Raw genomic sequence first — 22,444 nt, 5'->3', positions numbered from 1 at the left:
GATAATCAGTCATTAAAGATATATTCTAAGACTTCACTGCTAAAGATATCCATGATCGTGATTCATATTTGAAACTCAAGTCACTGAGAAGAGACACTAAATGTAAAACCAAATGAAACACTAAATGTAAAACCAAATGAAAGCTATAATATTCATATCTTAAGAAGGATGCTGCATTTTGCAGTAATATGTATTTCTAGGCTAAGACTGTTTCCCTCAAGAAAAGTATCAATAGAATTTAAAGGATAAACTTCTAACCAGCTGGCAAAATTTACTTTTAACGTTTCATTTATTTCAAAATTGATTTTATTGCAGCCAAAACAATGGAATTAACTGTACACAATAAACTATTATATATATACATATATATACATTTTAAATTTTAGGGAATAAAGTTTACTTTGGCAGAGAGTGTTAAACAAAATTAAAGTTGCGGGCTTCCCTGGTGGCGCAGTGGTTGAGAATCTGCCTGCAAATGCAGGGGACACGGGTTCGAACCCTGGCCTGGGAGGATCCCACATGCCGCGGAGCAGCTGGGCCCGTGAGCCACAACTGCTGAGCCTGCGCGTCTGGAGCCTGTGCTCCGCAACAAGAGAGGCCACGATAGTGAGAGGCCCACGCACCGCAATGAAGAGTGGCCCCCGCTTGCTGCAACTAGAGAAAGCCCTCGCACAGAAACGAAGACCCAACACAGCCAAAAATAAATTAAAAAAAAAATTTAAAAAAAAAAAAAATAAAAACAAACAAACAAACAAAAAACTGACAACCCCATACCCTGGAAAAAAAAATTAAAGTTGCATACGTTAGTAACATAACTCAATATCCTTAATTTGGTAGAAGTGTGACATTTTCTTGCTTTCCTGTGTTCTGCTAAATCACCACAACCTAAACTGCTTTATAAAACGTATATGCTGAAATTTAATTTTACTGTTTTTGCTTACTCTCTGATTACAAACAAAACTTTTCATAAGGCTCTTCTACTTCTGGGTCCATCTCATCATCAGTATCATCCAAGTATGGATCAACAGCCCCCGATAAATTTGTTCACAGATATAGAGAACAAACTAGTGGTTACCAGTGGGAAGAGAGAGGGTGGGAGAGGCAAGATAGGGGTAGGGGATTAAGAGGTACAAACAATTACGTATAAAATAAATAAGCTACAAGGATATATTGTACAACACAGGGAATATAGCCAATATTTTATAATAACTATAAATGTACTATAACCTTTAAAAATTGTGAATCACTATGTTGTAAACCTGTAACTTATGTAATATTATACAGTAAAAAAGGTTAAAAAGTAAAATAAAAAAAAAAGAAAAAGAAGTCAGGGTAAGGAGAAAGTGCCAATTTTTTTTTTAATTAACATAAAACCTGAAACAGTAAAACTATAAGAAAACATATGGGAAAAGTTTCTTGACATTGGTCATGGCAATGATTTTTTGGTCATGATGCCAAAAGCACAGACAGCAAAAGTAAAAATAGACAAATAAGACTGCATCAAACTAAAAAGCTTTCTGCACAGCAAAGGAAACAATTGCCAGAGTGAAATGGCAACCTATGGAATGGGAGAAAATATTTGCAAACCATGTATCTGATAAGAGGTTAATATCCAAAATACACAAGGAACTCGAACAACTCAATAGCAAAACACAAAACAAAACACGACAACAAAGCACAAAATAACGCAATTGAAAAATGGGCAAAGGTGGGGGTGGAGGGATAGAGTGGGAGTTTGGGATTGACATGTATACATTGCTATATTTAAAACAGATAACCAGGGGACTTCCCTGGTGGTCCAGTGGGTAAGACTCCACACTCACAACGCAGGGGGCCTGGGTTCGATCCCTGCTCAGGGAACTAGATCCCACATGCACGCCGCAACTAAGAAGTCCGCCAGCCTCAACTAAGACCCAGCGCAGCCAAAATAAATAAAGAAATAATAAATAAATAAATATTAAAAAAAAAAAAGATAACCGGGACTTCCCTGGCGGTCCAGTGGTTAAGACTTTGCCTTCCGATGCAAGGGGTGCAGGTTTGATCCCTGGTCAGGGAGCTAAGATCCCACATGCTTTGCGGCCAAAAACCAAAACATAAAACAGAAGCCGGGACTTCCCTGGTGGCGCAGTGGTTGAGAGTCCGCCTGCCAATGCAGGGGACATGGGTTCAAGCTCTGGTCCGGAAGGATCCCACATGCCGCAGAGCAGCTAGGCCTGTGTGCCACAACTACTGAGCCCACGTGCCACAACTACTGAAGCCCGCACACCTAGAGCCCGTGCTCTGCAACAAAGAGAGGCCACTGCAGTGAGAGGCCTGTGCAGCACAACAAAGAGTGGCCTCCGTTCATCACAACTAGAGAAGGCCCACGTGCAGCAATGAAGACCCAATGCAGCCATAAATAAATTAATTTTTCAAAAGGAAGCAATATTTAACAAATTCAATAAAGACTTTAAAAATGGCCCACATCAAAAAAAATTTTTTTAATAAAATAAAATAGATAACCAACAAGGACCTACTGTATAGCCCAACAAGGTCCTACTGTATAGCGGCAGGGAACTCTGCTCAGTATTCTGTAATAACTTAAATGGGAAAAGAATTTGAAAAAGAGTAGATACATGTATATGTATAACTGAATCACTTTGCTGTACACCTGAAACTAACACAACACTGTTAACTAACTATACTCCAGTATAAAATAGCAATTTAAAAAAAATTTTTTTAATGGGCAAAGGTACATCAACTATACTTCAATAAAAGTTAATAATTAATTAATTTTAAAATGGGCAAAGGATCTGAATAGATATTTCTCAAAAGAAGACATACAAATGGCCAACAGGTATATGAAAAGGTGCTCACTATCACTAATCATCAGGGAAATGCAAATCAAAACCACAATGAGATATCACCTCACACCTGTTAGAATGGCTATTATCAAAAACACAAGAGGTAACAACTATTGGTGAGGATATGGAGAAAAGGGAATCCATGTACACTGTTGGTGGGAATGTAAATTGATACAATCATTATGGAAAACAGTATGAAGGTTTCTCAAGAAAATTAAAAATAGAACTACCCTATGATCCAGCAGTCTCCCTTCTGGCTATATAACCAAAGGAAATGAAATTGAACCCAGAGGACATTATGCTAAGTGAAATAAGCCAGACACAGAAAGACAAATACTGCGTGATCTCACTTACATGTGTAATCTAAAAGAGTTCAAAGTCATAGAAGAACAGAGTAGCATGGTGGTTGCCAGGAGTTGGGGTTTGGGGAAAATGGGGAGATGTCGGTCAAAGGGCACAAAGATTCAATTAGGCAAGATGAATAAGTTCTGGAGATCTAATATACAGCACGATGACCATAGTTAACACTTCTGGACTGATACTTGAAATGTGCTAAGAGGGTAGATCTTAAGTGTTCTTACCACAAAAAGGGGGGGAGGGGCAACTATGTGAGGTGCCAGATATGTTAATTAGCTTGATTGTGGCTATCATTTCACAATGTAAATATATATCAAAATAGCAAGTTCGGGCTTCCCTGGTGGCACAGTGGTTGAGAATCCGCTTGCCAGTGCAGGGGACACGAGTTTGATCCCTGGTCTGGGAAGATCCCACATGCCGCGGAGCAACTAAGCCCCGTGTGCCACAACTACTGAGCCTGTGCTCTAGAGCCCGTTAAGCCACAACTACTGAGCCTGTGTGCTGCGACTACTGAAGCCCACGCGCCAAGAGCCCGTGCTCCGCAACAAGAGAAGCCACCACAAGAAGAAGCCCGCGTACCTCAATGAAGAGCAGCCCCTGCTCGACGCAGCTAGAGAAAGCCCGCGTGCAGCAACGAAGACCCAATGCAGCCAGAAATAAATAAATAAATTTTTTTTAAAAAGCAAGTTGTACACATTGAATATAATTTTTGTCAATTATACAATAAAACTGAAAAAAATTAAAGGAAAATAAAATAGACACGGAAATAGAGAGGGAAGAAGAAAATGATACATAACACCAGGTAAGGACATTTAAAAGAACAACATTTATTATAATAATAGGAACAATACCTAACCATTATAGAGAGAACTTAGGAAGGCTTTTTCTCCTCTCCTACTTTAACTTTCATTCTCCACCCTTCCCAACTCCCAACAAAGAATTTTCACTTACATATCCTGTTATCATCTCAAACCAAAATGTCTGTTCACCATTCAAGAAGCAATAGTTGAGCGCCAACTTAGTGTCAGGCACTGCGAATTCTCTGGTGAATCAAACAGGGCTTCTTTCTTCCATGAGTTCAGACTAGTAGGGAATAAAAACATAAAGACAAGTAAATTCCAGTAGGTATGTTACCGTATACAAGTTCGTCTGCCCCACGCACAGTGAGGCCAAACACTACCGAAAGTCAGAGTTTGGAGCAGAGAAAGGTTTATTGCAGGGCCATGCAAGGAGATATGGGTGGTTCATGCCCAAAAAAACCCCCAAACTCCCTGAAGCGTTTCAGCAAAGCATTTTTTTTAAAAGCCAGGTGAAGGAGGGGGGTGTCACAGGGTATGTGATCAGCTGGTGCACAGTTCTCTGATTGGTTGATGGTGAGGTAACAGGGTGCTGTCACAGGGGTCAACATTATCAATCCTCAGGCTCCAGTACGCCTGGGGGCTACATGCTCATGGTCATCAAGTAGTTAACATCTTCCATTCTGTGGGGGGCTTTCAAATCAGTAAAACAACTCAGGAAATGTGCATCAGATACTGTTATCTAGGTACTTCAGAGAGGAGCTAAAGCAGAGGACATGGGGGAAGGCCTCCTGCTCCGTTACAGGTATTAGGTGCTTGGCCACATCTGTTCCAAGTCGGGAGATGGAAGGGAGAGTGGGAGACCAGGACACCTTGTGAAAGAACCTGAGGAAGAGTGAGAATGTTGAGGGAGTAGGATTTATAAGAGGTTGCTGCGGATGAATTGATTAAAGGATGAAGATGGGCACAAGGAAGGTAGAAAATGCTTAATTGGGACCGTTCAGAAGCGGGATGAGAGATGAAGCGGACTCAGAAGGCAGGTGGGCTCCTCAGAGCGAAGGTGCAGCCGCATCACTCACCCCCTCCCGGTCCAGGAGGCTGGGTCCCCGCTCCTCGCTCCCGCAGCGGCGCGAGTGGCGGCCGCGCTCAGCGGACGAGGATGCAGAAGCGAAAGGGGCGCACCGAGGTGCCGAGGGCCGCTCAGCTGGTTTTGGGAGCCTCGGCTGAGGCCACCCAACTGATGGCCCGAGGCCATTCCGGTCCCCGGGCCGAGAGCAAGGCTGCGAGCGAGAGCGGAGTCCCCTCGGGCTCGGGGCTCTTTGACGAACTGCGATGCTTGCCCCCCAGAGCCCGAGGCCTGCCCCTCCGGGCTGCACAGCCAGACACCCGAGCCATCGCTGCCGCGAAGAAAGGGGGCGCTCTCGAGCTGGCGCCTTGTCTTCCAGAACCTCGATGCTGCGGACCCGCCCAAAGCAGAGGAAACCTTGAAAACGGTTGCAGGTGAGTCGACCAAGCCCTTCCCCCTCTCCTAGAGTGCGCTCCTGCCAACGACGGGAAGGGCTGTGCGCATCCCTGGAAAGGAGCTGCATCCTTCCGGTTCCTCAGGAGACTCTCCGAGTCTAAGCTGAACAGGAGACCGTGTCCTTTCTCAGCCCCGTATTTGAAATAACTGAAGGGAAGGGCGTTGGGACACAGGACATATTTCACGGAGGCCATTTCAACAATACAGTGAATTCATCTTGTGTCTGGGGTATGTGTGTATATGTATATACGTATACACACAGACACACACTATATATATATTATATAATATGGGTGTGTACTGTGTCATATATCTCTATGTATATATGTGTATGTATATGTGTGTATAATACAGGAATGGCTCAAATCAAAGTACATATTTTTAAAATCTCCCCTGAATTAAAAAATATAAATGGAATGGGGAGAAAAGTACAAAGTATTGAAAATATTTCCTACGGAAATGACAATATGTTTGTATTACAGTTGCAATATTTAGCATAAAGAATACAGGAGGCTGAGTTATGTTTTAATTCTGATAAACAACAAATATATTTCTGGATAAGAATGTCCCATGCAATATTCGAGACATACTTACATTAAAACATTGTTTGTTGTTTATTTAAAATTCAAATATAAGTCAGGGTCCTGCATGTTATCTGCCAATGCAAGTTTATTTCCTATTCTTCAAGATCAACAAGATTAAAATGTTGATGCAGTTTTAAAATTTCAAATTTCTATACATTTGTTCTTTTATGTAATACTTCATTTTAGTCATAAAATGATAATTGGCATTATGAAAATACAAGGACTTCATAAAAATCCAAAGTAAAAAGAACAAATCTACTCACATCTGATGAAGATGAAATAATCAGGGTTGATGATATTGATGTACCTTCCCACCGACATCCCTATGCACACAAGGATGAAGAAGAGAGGGTGAATGGGGGCATGTGTGCAGCAGGAGAATCTAATAAGACTGGAATCATACCACATACACTTTTAAAATACAGAGTATTATGTTTAAATTTTACTTCATTTAACAGAAGAAAAAGAAACAAAGGAGATTGAAAAAACTGCTGAACTTCAGGAAAATGTTCTTGACCACATGAGGGACAAAAGGGGATTCATAAAATCCCCTTTTTCTTCTCCAGGGTACTCTGACCTTCCCAGCCTGTTACCTTGTCTCTGAGGCATAATGTTTCTTAATACTCTCCCAAGGGGCCTCCCTGGTGGTGCAGTGGTTAAGAATCCGCCTGCCAATGCAGGGGACATGTGTTCGATCCCTGGTCCGGGAAGATCCCACATGCCGCGGAGCAACTAAGCCCGTGCACCACAACTACTGAGCCTGTGTGCCACAACCACTGAGCCTGCACGCCACAACTACTGAAGCCCGTGCGCCTAGAGCCCGTGCTCCACAACAAGAGAAGCCACCGCAATGAGAAGCCCACGCACTGCAATGAAGAGAAGCCCCCGCTCGCCGCAACTGAAGAAAGCCGGTGCGCAGCAACGAAGGTCCAACGCAGCCAAAAATAAATAAATGAATAAATAAATTTATTTTAAAAAAAAGACTCTCCCAAGATGCACGCTTATCACTAATAACAGCTACAAAATTCGCCAGCAAGTATGACTAGGACAAGTGGGACCTGGTTCATTACCATGGGACTTCCTGTCCTGGACACTCATGATGTCTTAGTCCTCAGTGGTCAGAAATTTAAGATCAGAACTAGGTAAGCAGAGTGAAGGATCAAGTTAGAGAAACTCACAGGCAGGGATGGAGGGGAGAGACCAAAGCATGTATGGAAGCAGGACTTATAATGAGAAACAACAGGGCAGAACAGTGGCATCCTATGATTGTTAGCTTTAGGTGTGCTTTCAATTACATTCTTCTGCTCCAGAAAATGAAAATTGTTTAATGTTATTAGCTTCTCAGGCAGAGGCTGCAAATTGGCAGCTGCAGACTGAGTCTATTCCACAGACCTGTTTTAGGTAGGCAGCATGCTTTTCAATAAAACATATTTCAGTTAGTTGCCAACATTTAAAGAATGCAAGGTTTCATATAAACATTTTGATTTGGGGCCAGTCTTGAAAAACTGGGAAAATCTGGCAGTCCTAGCCCAACATTCCTGCCCAGCAACACTGAGCTGGAGCTGAGTCCTGGCCATCTTCTTCAGAAGAGACATATTCTTCCCCAATTTGCCAGTCCCCATGCTCCTTGCTCTTAAATTATCAGCCTGCCTTTGTCAGCATTTGTTTGTAACCCTGATCATTTAAAAACATGTTTTTTTATTATTCAAAATAATAGCAGGGCTTCCCTGGTGGCGCAGTGGTTGAGAATCTGCCTGCCAATGCAGGGCACACGGGTTCGAGCCCTGGTCTGGGAAGATCCCACATGCCGCGGAGCAACTGGGCCCATGAGCCACAACTACTGAGCCTGCGCGTCTGGAGCCTGTGCTCCGCAACAAGAGAGGCCGCGATAGTGAGAGGCCCGCGCACCGCAATGAAGAGTGGCCCCCACTTGCCACAACTAGAGAAAGCCCTCACACAGAAACGAAGACCCAACACAGCTAAAAAAATAAAAAATAAAAAATAAAAAATAATAATAATAATAATAATAATAGCAGAGAGAATCTTAGGATAAACCCCATGTACTCCTCATGCGGTATCAACAATTATCCATCACCAACGTTGTTTCATCAACACCCTAACCAATTATCCAACACACTTGCATCTGCCCCTTGATTATTTAGATGCAAATAATGCTACAGTGAGCATGTGTGTGCAAAGAACTCATTTCCCCCCCAAAATGAGCCCTGTTACACCGGCCTGGTTTAAACTATCTATGCATGCAGCAGAAAGACTGCAAGTCCTAAGATGGGAGAATGAAAATGAGGTCTCAGGCAGGGAGAGAAGGCCTTTTGTGTCACTTAAAATTTACAGTTTGGAAACTTTCAACAGGATTTAAATACAGTGTTAAACCCCATTAACTAGGATATTGAGAAGATAGTGAAGTCTAACTGACAGTTTTGTTTGTTTGCAAAAATAGTAGGCAGATATTTAGGGACGAGCTATTTTATGACCTTTACCCTCATTGTTGTTGACTGTCTTACTAAAATGCCTGTTCCACCTTCTTGCCTTAAGAATAAGGGATGGGATTGGGACCTCCTGGTTGAATAGCAGTGCCTAGGATAACCTGCCATGCTGGACAACAGCGGCTCCGGTCCAGGATCCTGGAACCGTAGCCAGAGCAGAGTGAGCTGACCTGGTCCTGAGCCCAGGAAGGTTTGGAGGGTGGGGCAGGTTGGAGCGTGCAGAATTGACAATGGTGACAATGGTATGCCTCTTTTCCCTAAACTCTTGGGTGGCCTAAGATTTTTGAGAGTCTTTGTTAACTTGGGTCGAGTTGATCTCAACTTCCCTTAACACTACAGGCTAAAATACCAATGCAGTGTCCAGAGCTTCAGCAACTCTCACGTCCCAGTAAGACAAGTCACAACCCCCCTGGGCCCCCTTGCCAGACCACCTTTCTAACTCTCAAGACATTTCAAAGGACTAATGACCCCTTGGACATCTTTGAAGGAGACCTTCTGTCTAAAAATCCAACATGTTCCAGGACTTCCCTGGTGGCCCAGTGGGTGGGACTCCGTGCTCCCAATGCAGGGGGCCCCGGTTCAATCCCTGGTGGGGGAACTAGATCCCACCTGCTGCAACTAGGAGCCCGCATACCGCAGTGAAGATCCCGTGCGCCCCAACTGAGACCCAGCACAGCCAAAAAAAAAACAACCAACATGTTCCTTCCTACTAATTATTTACTTCACACTGAAGATAGGCTTTTCAAATAGGGAGCCGTTCCCCTCAATATGACTTTACATGGGGTCCACTATTTACCATGCCCAAATCCACCCCCACAACAAGGTGAGGAGGGGGCAGGAGGCAGCCAATGGCTGATGCTCAGCCGCCAGGGTACAGAGCATTTTTATCCTGTTACCAGGCATTGTATCAACAGCAAGGATCTGGTACAACAATTCATAAGCTAAACCTGCATCCAATACCTGGAAAAAACATTAGAATATTAAAATTGAGAGGAGAGGGACTTCCCTGGCGGTCCAGTGGTTGACTCCGAGCTTCCACTGCAAGGGGCACAGGTTCGATCCCTGGTTGGGGAGCTAAGATCCCACATGCCGTGTGGCACGGCCAAAAAATAAGAAAAAAAAATTAAAAATTAAAATTGCGAGGAGAGAGACAAAATAATAAGCCTAAGCCAGAACTTGGCACACAGACGGGGGAGCTCACTAAGGGTAAGCTGAAGGGAGGGAGTGTGGTGGTAACTTTCCTGAGGTATTTTAGCAAGAAGGAAATAGCTTCTCCTGATGCAGTTTAAAATCTCAATGGCATATAAAGTTGCATGCTATGCTTTTTGCATTATGACATTAACTGTGCAATATACTAAACCAATCCTTTTCCCTCTCTGATTGTAGGTCTGGTTTAAGAATAGGAGGGCCAGGTGCAGTAGAAATGAGAGAGCATCAATGCTTCAAGATGCACCATCTGTTTCCCTGGACCACCTTGCCATCATAATGTTGGATGGGCCCTAAAATACCATCCTCGTTCAGGAGCCAGATTGGAGATGGGTTCTTCTGATACCACTGACACCTGGGCTGCCCATGCTGCCCATGCCACCCATACCTCCTCTGTATTTGTATTATCAATAAAGAGGCAAATTCTCCATATATTTGTCTTTGTGTGTCAAATGCGGCAAGCGGGGTATGTATGAAAACTGTTAAGGAAATGCCATTTAAACAGAATGACAAGGAGGCCTCCTTTCATGAGGTGACATCCCTGAATCACTATCAGTAGGTCCTGTACATCACAGAAGTTTCCCAAGTGCCCACTGGTGAGTTTGCACTGACCCATTTATTCTCCTCCGTCTCTCCCCCATCACTCCATCCTTAACCCCACCCTGCCCCTTTGGGACCACGTGCATATGCACGATTGGGCGGGGTAAGTCCCTAGTGTGAGAACAGTGTGTTTCCAGACAGGGATGAGCTCCGTTCATGATGACAAGTTCAGGCTGAACACTGGACTCTAAGGGAATCTTCCTTAAGAGGCTGCTCACAAAGATTCATGGGAAGGTGGCAGCAGAGCATTCATCCAGTATGCTCCAAATTCTGTTCACTGTTCTTTCTCTTTGGGGAGGAGATTGGGGAATAGGAGACATTCTGGCACACAGGTTCTGCTGCTTGAAAAGAAACATGAGAAGAGACTCCATCAAGGCCAGAAAGAGGCACTTCTCCCTGTTCTTCCTTCCCCCCACCAGCCCAGGAAAGCATATTCATCGCTCCTTCCCCAGCTGAGAAGCTGACTATCACACCTTCAAATGTATTTCGTCACCTTCAACATCCTTGAGAGAACCCCAATTTCTGCTGTTAAACACTAAAAGGGAAACTTTTGGTTTAATGGTGCTCAAAGCAAGAATAAGGAGATGTTCTCCCAAGCAGTGCTCCAGAATAATCACTCATTGCAAAGAAGCAGTCATACTTTTGCTTTATTCATGTTGTCTTCTTTGTGTGAAACTACCAGGGTGGGAAAAAAAAAATAAGTTTAGGAGAGTGAAAAGCCAGGCCCACTTTTTAAAAAGCATTATGTTCTTCTCAGTTGAACCTTTGGTGTTGAGTAATCTTTAGCAATGTGAGGCTCCTTAAGTGGGGTTTGATATTAAAAGTGATTAAATATTTCAATGACTACAGATAAGGTGCCTTGGTTACATCAGATCTTCCTCTCAAGGGAGTTAATCAAAGACCAGTCTCACAGCACTTCTATGTTCCCAGTGTGAAGGAGGCTCTGTTTTCTCAGGAAAGCTTACACTCTTTGCCATGGTGTCCACTAATTTTTATTCCTTCTTCCCACCTTTCTCACTTGTGGGTGTCAAATGTCAGCCAAGTGGTTGTAACATCAGGCTTCCACAGAGAGAAGGATGTTACTGCTACACAGAGACGCCAGACCTTGTGGGGAGTGGGAGAAATTCGAGAATGTTCCCGTGTATGCCCACTGTCATTCTCACCAGATGATTCTGAAACCAAAAATTCTTATTTCCTAGTGTTGACCACTATCCTTTTTTAAACATTAGGTTTCTCGGTGCTTTAAGGACCCTCAGAACTACAGGGCCTGTACAAATAAGCTCCAGGACACCGTCAGACCCAGTCCTGACCCCTTCTCTGCTTTGGCCACAGCGGAAAGGACCACATTCAACCTTTCCAACCTGAGACTGAAAGCCAGAGAATGCTCAGCACAAATCCCCCAGATAACCCTCACATCCAGTCTGACACACTCTAACAACATTCTTTTTTCATGCTCAGGCTGCCTGGGAGAAACAAAAAAAAAAAGTGAATATCTTTCCTGTAAGTGGCTGCTGTCTTCATCATATACACTCTTTTTTTTAAACATGTCTCTACTTCTTTCAGATGCCAGGTATATTAAGGCAGAGTGGTGGCATGAGGCATAAGAAATAAGCAAAGCATTGCTGTAGATGATAATTTACCCTTAGTCTAGGTTTGCAAAGAGATAGATAGGTCTTCTAAAATTAATCCCCCAAATTAATTAGTGCCCCAAAGAGAATTTCTCTCAATGTACATTTCAAATATCCCAAAGACATAGATCAGAAATTAATTATTCTGACATAATGAAATAACTTTGATTTATAAAAAAAATCTTTAGAAACTGGCTACCAACAAATACAGAGACCTGAGGGAGGTTGTCTTAGTTTTGGCTAAAAAGTTATAAGCACAATCTTGTAAGGAGTACAGTAGATTCAGCCTATTACAATAATCTAATAGTTCTGGATGTAGTCTTGCTTTCTAAAGTTTTTCACAATGAAGAACACATGCTAGTGAACTTTCAAAATAGTAAGGTTGGTGATCAAATTAAGTAGGAAGAAGGTATTGCCGACTAAAAAAAAATGCGCAACCTAAAAGTTGAGAATTATGCTTTATTTGGCGAACAAAACTGAGGACTTCAGCCCGGAAGACAGCCTCTCAGAGAGCTCTGAGGGAGTGCTCCAAAGAGGTAAAGGAGGAGCCACGATATATAGGAGTTTTGCAACAAAAAAACAGGTAGTCGGAACATCAAAAGATTACTGTTAATTAAAGAAAACCAAACATCTCAAGTTACTGAATTTAGCGTGCTTTTCTATGTCTGAGAAGATGCAAGAGTCTGGGCTCATTGAAATCATTCCTTTGATAGGCACCTTAGTGATCTAGGGCCAGTTTCCTGCTTTTCTCCATCCTGAATCCCCTCAGGGTGCACCGTTGTGGGGGGCTGTAGTGACTGCTGGCTTGGTGGCTGCAACATCCCTTGTTTACTGATATGGCAGGCGACAGTTTTCATCCACGGTATGAACTGTTTGAGGGAGAAACTTTTTTAAAAAACTAGATTTATGTAGACTGGATCTTGATTCAAATGAATATAATATAACGAGAACCCTGGAGATCTAACTTGGAAGTGCCTGACCGTCAAAATTCCAAGCTCCTATTTTAACTACAAGTACTTAGAAACAAAGGGCAGCGGGAAAGGAAGGAACCAGAAACAATTCTTTATCAGGCAATACAAGAGTGTGGTCCCTCCAAATAGATGTGAAAAGTGACTTTTTAAATTAAGAGAAGAGTTCCTATAAATGTATACAAAACAGGGCAATGAAGTCTGTTTTGAGTTGTCGTCAAAAGAACAAAACTACATTTGCCTGAATTCTGATTATGGGGTGTTGTGCTTACCACGGAGCACGCTCTGAGCACACATACTGATCTGCCATGCAGTCATTTGGTGCTGAAGTGGCTCCTCTAGGAAATGTCAGACCTTGGAAGTGAAATAATGAGGAAATAATGAAGCTAAAATAGAACACTTCACTGGATTTCCTGATTGGTAAGTTCAGCTTGGTCTACAACACAGACTGGGGTTCTCAAAACCTTGAGTGAGGACTTCCCTGACAGTCCAGTGGCAGTTAGGACTCCCACGCTTCCACTGCAGAGGGCATGGGTTCGATCCCCGGTCGGGGAACTAAGATCCCGCATGCTGCACGGCGTGGCAAAAAACAAAACAAAACAAAAAAACCTTGAGTGGACACCTCAGGAGTCAGTTGCTATGACAACATAACCCTCATCACATACCCCTCATCCTAAGAATGCTGCAAGACATTTTGTGTTGGGATTCATTTGAGACTTTCCTTACACTCCCTCCCATTAAACCAATACAGTAGGGTGTCTCAAGGAAAGCGAATCCTTGCCTCAGCCAGATCATTTTAGCAGACACACACTCTTTTTTCCTTTGTGGAACTCACACGAGATCATCTTTGACAAATGAGACGAATGTTCACCAGCCCTGTAGTAAAAGGTCGGCAACAACAGAGAAACCAGTCTCATCATTTCATGATGCTCTTCCAAGCAAAGTACCTTTTTGTCTTCTGGGGGACACCCAGGTTAAAGGAAGAAACCACAGTAGTCTCTCTGCATCGCAGGGAATGGACCTCTGTGGGCATCCAGCCCATTCCCTTCATACTACAGATGAGGGAATGCAAGTCCAGAGCAGTGGGGTGGCCTGCAAGAGAGAGAGCATGTGGAGTTGGTCTCAGAGAATGTCAGTCTCTGGGTGACCATGCCCTTCCCTGGGCCCAGATTCATCCAGCTATGGGCAGTGCACACGCAGGTTCAGCTCTTCAGCACTTACCACCTCCATCCTGCACAGAACTCTTTCCTTCAAAGGGCTGATGACTTAAGGTTTCTCACTCAGTCTCAGCACTAAGGCCCCCACTCTCCACCCTTAAGGCATGCAGTATCCTGGGGTTCCCCCTTGCACAGCAAACACGAGAGCGTTAAGAGAGTGATGCAACGCGCACCCGGCTCACAAAAGCTGAGTGTGATTCCACGACAACAGCCCTCATTTCCTCCAATCTCCTTGCAAAGCCAAGCCTGCCACCTGGCAGCACAACTCATGAAAAACAGCCTGCTGCACGCATGTGCTAAAATGACTTCTTAAGGAAAGCAGGCTAACGGCTTGGAGACCTTAATTATGCCAATAGGAATACAAAAGACTCTGAAAGCCCATTCTTTCGTGTTTCACAAACAAGGGGACACGAGTGATTTAAAAGGTGGTGTTCAGGCATGGGTAGCACACTGGTACACCTGGCTCCCTCCAAAGCTCAGCCCCCAAACAAAACTAGGGCTTTTATGAGAACTGCAGAGTTGGAACTTGATTTTCTATTTCAGGCCTAAGGATCTTGGTCTGGGTGGGGGGAATGTAGGCAAGATAGAGACCAAGGGAGGGTCTCTGTCTCATTCCCCTTGAACACAGTAGAAAAAGGAGCGAAGCAAAGGATATTTTGAAACCAGAAGTGGTGGAGACTAGGGGGAGCAAGAAATCCACGTCAGTGGCTGGGCACAGAGCTGGTGCTGGGGTCCGGGGAGCTGGGTTGTCAGCTGGGCTGGGAGGTAGCCAGTGGGACACAAGAAGGTGGCTCTGGCCAGCTGGGCTTTATAAGACAAAAGACACAGAGAAAGGAAAAACAGAACTCAGGTTCGCGTGCAAATGAGCCCCTAACATCTTCCACAGCCCCCATCACAAGGTTAAGCAACAGAGCTGTCTTTTTCTCTCTAGTTTACCCTCCTTTTAACTCAAAAAAAGTCACATTAAGCGATTTTGCCAGGATTTAAATACTCATAAGGAATGAGGGAAAAGTTAGGACAGGAAGAGGGTCTCAAAATGTGATTGTTTCTGGCCCAGTCTCCAGTCTCAACGCCCCACGAAACAGCCAGGTTCCATTTCATCATTCTAACCAGAAGAAATTTGCAAGGATGTCTCATGAGTTCCATGGACCTACTCAATCACATCAAAACCTCAATTCCAACAAGGAGTCAGACATAGTGAAAGGTGCTTAGTTCTTGCATATTCTGTTGAATTAAGGATTCATTATATATTATAATATAATTCATTTTAATATAGTCCCATGCAATATTTCTGGATAAAATTAAACAGATCAAACTATTGGCTATTGATAAGGGATTTTTTGTTTTTCTTCTACCTGCACTATTTAAATGATTCCCTTTTCCCCACATTGTGTCCTTTTTTATTTGATTCATTCATGTATTAGTTTATTAGAATTTAAGACCACATATAACATATAAGATGCATACAATACAATAAGAAAAAAGTTAACTGTGGATTAAGCTGTCCTTTTTAAAAGAGAAAGTGATTTCCTTTTTCCTGGGTGAATGGTAAGCAGCCTAGGAACAATATTATCAGAATCTGGAATGAATATGGTCAGCATTTCTGCTGATTTGAACCCAAATCAAGGTACACATCTTTTGGTTTTGTTTGTTTGTGTTTTGGCTGCGCCACACGGCTCGTGGGATCTTAGTTCCCCGACCAGGGATCGAACCCGGGCCTCGGCAGTGAAAGCGCAGAGTCCTAACCACGGGACCGCCAGGGAACTCCTATCTTTTGGTTTTTTAATGGATTAGTATGGTTTGTGTGGCTATACTGTATGTTTTATATATATATGAAGGTACTTTGTGGAGTGTTTCATGCAATTTCAGAGGCCTGCGTTCAGAGGAAGTCCAGTTACTTCATATTTAAAGCAAAATAAAAAACAAAAGAAGGCTTGAGTGCATCAAATACCAGAGTTCCATATTTAAAATATATATTTGCCCTTAAAGAAATAGTAAATGAGTGGTACATTTATCTTTGGATATCACTTGTTGTCTAAATGCAGCAAATAAAGAACATCAGTAAATTGGAGTCAAACAATACAAGGGCAGAGGGCTGTGTTTACTTATCTCTGTACCCACAACTCTTTCCCTTTCTCCTTCTCACACACAGATATGATTTGATAGTTGCTCAATTGTATTTGGAATCTGTGACACCATGAGCCATCGGCTGTGCTTTGGGGTCTGGATTGTTGGCCAAGTTTTGGAACTTCCTTGTTTTCAGTTCCTCTCAGATTCTGAGGACGAGCTTCCCCAGACTCAGCATTAGCCTCTAGCACAATCGGTGAGCATCCTAGGGAGCTGGTGGGCAGCGGAACACTCCAATTCTCCATCCAAGTCACGAGCTAGGCTCTGCATCATTGCCTGTTCCCTCTCTCTTTTGCACACACACATGCATGTGCACATTCACATGCGTACACACACACACACACACACAGGATCTTTAGCTAGTAAATATCCCAGAATAGTCACATCAGTCCATTTCATCCTGAGCACCTTTTGGTTATCAGAACACCTCCACAAACTCCAGACACATTTCTACCTGTAGCCTGTAGACGTCTACCTGTAGACGCAGCTGCGGAGCTTCTCCCAGTGACGTAAAACAAGAAACAGTTGCCTATTTATGGGAGGGTTTTTCCAATGTGAAATACCAATTGGCTGAAGCAGAAGTTTGGGGAATTTTCCATACATATAGTCGCTAATATCAAACTCCTTCCTATAAAAGTAGGAGCAATTTGTCATCAGAGAATAAAGCCTCTCAGGCGAGGTGTTAGAGGCACCGACGAAGCCACTGCCCCAGTAGGGTGTCAAAGTTCACAGCACCTTACTGACTTAGAAGTATTCAGGAGGAAAATTAATTTTTACAGTACATAGTTCAGGCAGGCCCTTTAAACACAGATTAGTGATTATTAGTGATTAAAAGCTTGTTTCCGTCTTATAATCTATTAAACAATTATGGGTATAATTGGAAAGGGGTTACAAATTCAAATGAACACAGACTACAATACGGTCCCCTGCACCCCTGCTAGAGTCCCGCCTGGGTGCTGTAGGTGGTACCCAGGCGCTTGCCCGCGTTGCTGCAGGCTCACAGATTGTTAAGGGGAGTAGCAAATGGAAGTTGAATGCTCCGCACACCCCTCACTTCCCATTCAGGAAACACAGGCTGCTCCTAGGAAACTTGGCAAGAGTGGCCTCACGCCTCGCCACTCGCGGAGGGAGGCAGGAGGAGGGAGGGGTGGGGTTGTCCTCCCAGGAACTAAAACGCATGCCCGCCAATAAGGGGATCAGCAGAGTAACCACGGTGGCAAAGTGGGCTTTTACAGAAAATTGATGCGAAAGTCCACAGCCTGGTGCCACAAAAGTCACACGTTCTTATTAGAAATTTTCCCAAATCTCACAAGTTTCCTGACTCAGTTCAGCTCTTCGACCGCGCTCGATGAACAACTGCTTTCAATATCCAATAGCGTGGTCTGGTTTTTCCATTTAACATTATTTCAGAAATGCTTTCAAACATTTTATCATATTTTTCATTTTAACATCTACATTCATATCTTATAATTTGCCTAAGGTTGTTTCCTGCCACAAAATGAGTGATCAACAGATATCTGAATGAATGAACATCTTTGTGCGTATGGCTTTTTTTAAAAAATTAGTTTCTTAGGCTAACATTCCAGGCCTGAAATACATAAGCGAAAAAGTATGAATCTTTTCATTGTTCTTGTTGCATATTACCATGGAAGGCAATGTCCAGTTTTGGTTAAGAACATAGGGTTTTTAACTTCAACAATGCTTTATTTATCTGGCTCCCCATACTAGCTGTGTGATGGTGGGCTGGTGACCCTTTCTGGGTCACAGTCGTCTGATCTATGAAAAGGGAGAAACAATAGTTCTCCTGCACAGAAATGTGATGAGGAAGGTGGGCACAATAACTATTGGCTATTGTTATTATTTATTACCACTTGCAACATACAAATTTCCCCACAGCCTCACAAACATTATGTTTTATCATTTTAAATTTGTTTTTGTGGACTTCCCTGGTGGCGCAGTGGTTAAGAATCTGCCTGCCAATGCAGGGGACATGGGCCCGATCCCTGGTCCGGGAAGACCCCACACGCTGCGGGGCAACTAAGTCCGTGCGCCACAACCACTAAGCCCACACTCTAGAGCCTGCAAGCCGCAACTAATGAGCCCACGTGCCACAACTACTTAAGCTTGCGCGCCTAGAGCCCGTGCTCCGCAACAAGAGAAGCCACCACAATGAGAAGCCCACGCACCGCAATGAAGAGTAGCCCCTGCTCGCCGCAACTAGAGAAAGCCCGCGTGCAGCAACGAAGGCCCGGTGCAGCCAAAAAAAAATCCTTTAAAAAAATTTGGTTTTGTTTGTTAAATAGGTATAAAGTCGTATTTGTACTTCCTTGTTACATAATGAGGTTTACACCTTTTACAAGTGTTATCTTCCATGTGCTTTTGTCCTGTGATGTCTGCTCTCTTCCTCTTTGAACATTCAGACATTTGGTGCTATTCTTTCAGAGTTTACTCATTTTTAAAATATTCTTAAAGTAACTAATGCTTATCTATCATTCACTGCAAATATTTCCCCTATTCTGTTGTTTTCCTCTTTTTCTTAGTTTTGGGGTCCGTGTTTTCCTTTCCGATTTTGTTATTGCTTCAGAACTTTAAAATTTTCCCTCTCTCATAGTTGACATTACACTTTATCAAATAATTGTGTTGTAAAGATTTGTTTATTCCATACTTTGATTTGATTTTACCTGATTTTAACCCCTTAACTCCACTGACATGTATGGTGCTCCATAGTTGGAAAAGCTAGAAAGGTGAGGATGGGAAAAACACCTACCTTGTACCAGTGCTGTGACAAGTAGGAGAGGCAATGTACTTGGTGTCTAACACCGTGCCTAGAGGTACAGAGCACGCTCTGCACTGTGATGGGAAAACAGCTATTTTGAGTTGCTGCCTAGGCATTGTACAGTAAGACAACCCTGCTCGCACCCAGAGTCTGGACATTTAGATGAGGACCTGAGCTTAGGATTCCCACCACAAGTTCCTGCTTTACTTTTCCCAGAGTACCTTTTAAAATAGCCACTTAGAGTTGCAGTTCCCCCCGCCCCCAGCAAATTAGTGACCTCTGCCCCAATCCACCTTATAAGTACTAGGTGCTTGCCACCCTACTCTCTACCTCCACGCTTGTGACCTGGGATGGAAGACTGCCCTTCCCCCAGGTTGTTCCTCCTCCCACCCCCGTTTCTGGAGTTTGTAAGTAATAAATCTTGTGACTTTACTTCCTTTGTGTGAGTGTATAGAAACTGTACCTTCAATTGAAATGGCCCTGGGATTTTCACTTTCCCAAAGTGGGAGCTCAGATGCTGAGGGAGCTACCTGCCAACCCCGTGTGGGTGGCTTGTGCCTACTCATTCAGCAGGTCATAATCTGCATATTCTTAATTTAATACACCAGCTACAGGCCCCCCAACACAAGTACATAGCCAACGCTGTTAATGTAGTTATTACTAGCAGTATTTAAAGTTGAGTATCTGTAAAAGGAGCAGAGGGCTTTGTCGTGTGTCAGTTCTAGGAGTAATATAAATTGTATAAAATGTATACACAAATTAATGGAAAATGACATATGCACCAGTGCATATGCAAATATGTACACTCACAGACACAAATAAACACATAAAATAATATATTTACTTCTTTATGATACTGAAAGTGATATGAAGGGAAAAGATAGTCACGTTTCAAAATTTAGTTTTACACAATTAAATATTTCAGGAATCCTAGTTAAAAACAAAAGTAAAACTCAGAAGCTAAAAGTGAGTAAAACCTTTGGCCAGATTTTCATTTACTTTAGATCTGCTGTGTTCATATTATTTAAACAAGAAGTTTCAAAAATGTTTCACCTCGAAAAGGGAACCCCCTTGCACTGTTGGTGAGAATGTAAATTGATACAGCCACTGTGGAGAACAGTATGGAGGTTCCTTAAAGAACTAAAAATAGAATTACCATATGACCCAGCAATGCCACTACTGGGCATATACCCAGAGAGAACCATAATTCAAAAAGACACGTGCACCCCAATGTTCATTGCAGCACTATTTACAGTACCCAGGTCATGGAAGCAACCTAAATGCCCATCGACAGACGAATAGATAAAGAAGATGTGGCACATATATACAATGGAATATTACTCAGCCATAAAAAGAAACGAAATTGAATTCTTTGTAATGAGGTGGATGGAGCTAGAGTCTGTCATACAGAGTGAAGTAAGTCAGAAAGAGAAAAACAAATATCGTATATTAACGCATGTATGTGGAATCTAGAAAAATGGTACAGATGAACTGGTTTGCAAGGCAGAAATAGAGACACAGATGTAGAGAACAAACATATGGACACCAAGGGGGGAAAGGGGGGGTGGGATGAACTGGGAGATTGGGATTGACACATATACACTAATATGTATAAAATAGATAACTAATGAGAACATGCTGTATAGCATAGGGAACTCCACTTTGCTGTACAGTAGAAACTAACACAACATTGTAAAACAACTATACCCCAATAAAAAAAAAAGTTTCACCTCATGAAAATACATTCAGAAACGTGAATACCTATTTCCTTCTCATCCCTCACACTTCCATAGGAAAGCAAATGTCATTGTAAATGTATTAAAGTTGGGCTTCCCTGGTGGCGCAGTGGTTAAGAATCTGCCTGCCAATGCAGGGGACAGGGGTTTGAGCCCTGGTCTGGGAAGATCCCACATGCCACGGAGCAACTAAGCCCCGGTGCCACAACTACTGAGCCTGCGCGTCTGGAGCCTGTGCTCTGCAACAGGAGAGGCCGCGACAGTGAGAGGCCCGTGCACCACGATGAAGAGTGGCCCCCGCTCACCACAGCTGGAGAAAGCCCTTGCACAGAAACGAAGACCCAACACAGCCAAAAATAAATAAATTAATTAATTTTTAAAAAATGTATTAAAGTTATTTTCTACCCTTTACCCAATTAGGTAATTTTTTTTTCCAATTAGGTAATTCTTAATTCTTTGATTTGAAATAAAAAATTGTCTCATGATGTGCTCTGAAGAAAAGCCTTGAATAGGTTTGGATTATTGGCTTTGGGGGAATTAATCAGGGCTTTACATACACTTACAGAATAGAAACATAGCCAGGGAATATGTTATGACCACTTACAGCTGTGCTCTTTTAAGTTCAGTTGAATAAAATTAAAAACTTGAAGTTATGAATGACAAATTTCAGCCCTGAAATAATGTGTACTGTGAAGTTCCAGCCACCTGGTAATGATCATACCTGAAGCTGCCCAACTGGGCTAGACCTTCCATGGGAATATTTTCTGCTCCCTCTTACAATCACTGTGATTTAAATAATCTTTGTTATACATGTTGCCTTGTCATACATGTCACCTTGTCATACATGTCAAGGGAGACCAGATGCGTTAATCAGTATACAGTATTAAGTTCCCTCCAAACTTTAAGAGGGCATAATCCTTCCTAATATAGCATATGTTTAAGGGCATTTGCTCCCAAGTGATACATCTCAATTTCTCCCACCTGCTCTCTGCCCACCTTACTGCTCCAACTCTTAGCTATCTTCTACCCTTACTTCCTCCCACTCCTTACCCATTCTCTCCTTGCCCATGCCTAGGAGGCTAATGGCTCCCAGCAAGAAAGCCCAGGCTAAATGCTGATATTCTCTTCTTCTCAAGTGAACCCAATCAGCCAGCACATATCTTGTGAGAACATCTAAAGTACTCAGGTGCCTGGCACTATGGGGAAGAAAAGCTGAATGCAATTACATTCCCACACTCAGTGCACTTACAATCTAGTTGGAAGGACAAAGCATGTTCATGAGGAAAGATAACTAGAAAGACAAAGCAGGGGACAGTGAAGTACTTCCTGACTCAAAACTCCAGGAAGACTTCACACTATACCACAAAGCTACAGTAATCAAGACAGTATGGTACTGGCACAAAAACAGAAATATAGGTCAATGGAACAGGATAGAAAGCCCAGAGATAAACCCACACACATACGGTCACCGTATCTTTGATAAAGGAGGCAAGCATATACAGTGGAGAAAAGACAGCCTCTTCAATAAGTGGTGCTGGGAAAACTGGACAGCTACATGTAAAAGAATGAAATTAGAACA

At 43.0% G+C, this 22,444-nt stretch overlaps 2 protein-coding genes and 1 long non-coding RNA gene across 3 annotated transcripts in view; 1 reads left to right on the top strand and 2 right to left on the bottom strand.

Moving 5' to 3' along the window:
• Positions 1-5,188, bottom strand: part of LOC309620714 (uncharacterized protein) — a 42,702-nt gene extending 37,514 nt beyond the window's left edge. The window contains exons 1-2 of the mRNA XM_082377580.1: positions 5,077-5,188; positions 4,152-4,283 (exon numbers count right to left, since the gene is read on the bottom strand). The gene's annotated coding sequence lies outside the window, so the exon portion shown is untranslated. The remainder of the gene's footprint in view (positions 1-4,151; positions 4,284-5,076) is intronic.
• On the top strand, positions 5,016-21,238 carry LOC309620159 (uncharacterized protein; the record flags this gene model as incomplete). The annotated part of the gene is made up of 2 exons (XM_082376221.1): positions 5,016-5,497; positions 9,994-21,238. The coding sequence occupies 2 exons, from the start codon at positions 5,016-5,018 to the stop codon at positions 10,091-10,093; spliced, it is 582 nt and encodes a 193-aa protein (XP_082232347.1). The 3' UTR covers positions 10,094-21,238.
• LOC309620774 overlaps positions 12,481-22,444 on the bottom strand; it is a 39,614-nt gene continuing 29,650 nt past the window's right edge. Inside the window, exon 4 of the long non-coding RNA XR_014239615.1 lies at positions 12,481-14,101. This is a non-coding gene — a long non-coding RNA (uncharacterized lncRNA). The remainder of the gene's footprint in view (positions 14,102-22,444) is intronic.

This window comes from Balaenoptera borealis, assembly GCF_965194805.1.
Source record: "Balaenoptera borealis genome assembly, chromosome: X".
NCBI lineage: Eukaryota > Metazoa > Chordata > Mammalia > Artiodactyla > Balaenopteridae > Balaenoptera > Balaenoptera borealis.
The sequence above is the reverse complement of the archived record's forward strand: the minus strand, read 5'-3'. Positions and strand labels throughout refer to the sequence as shown.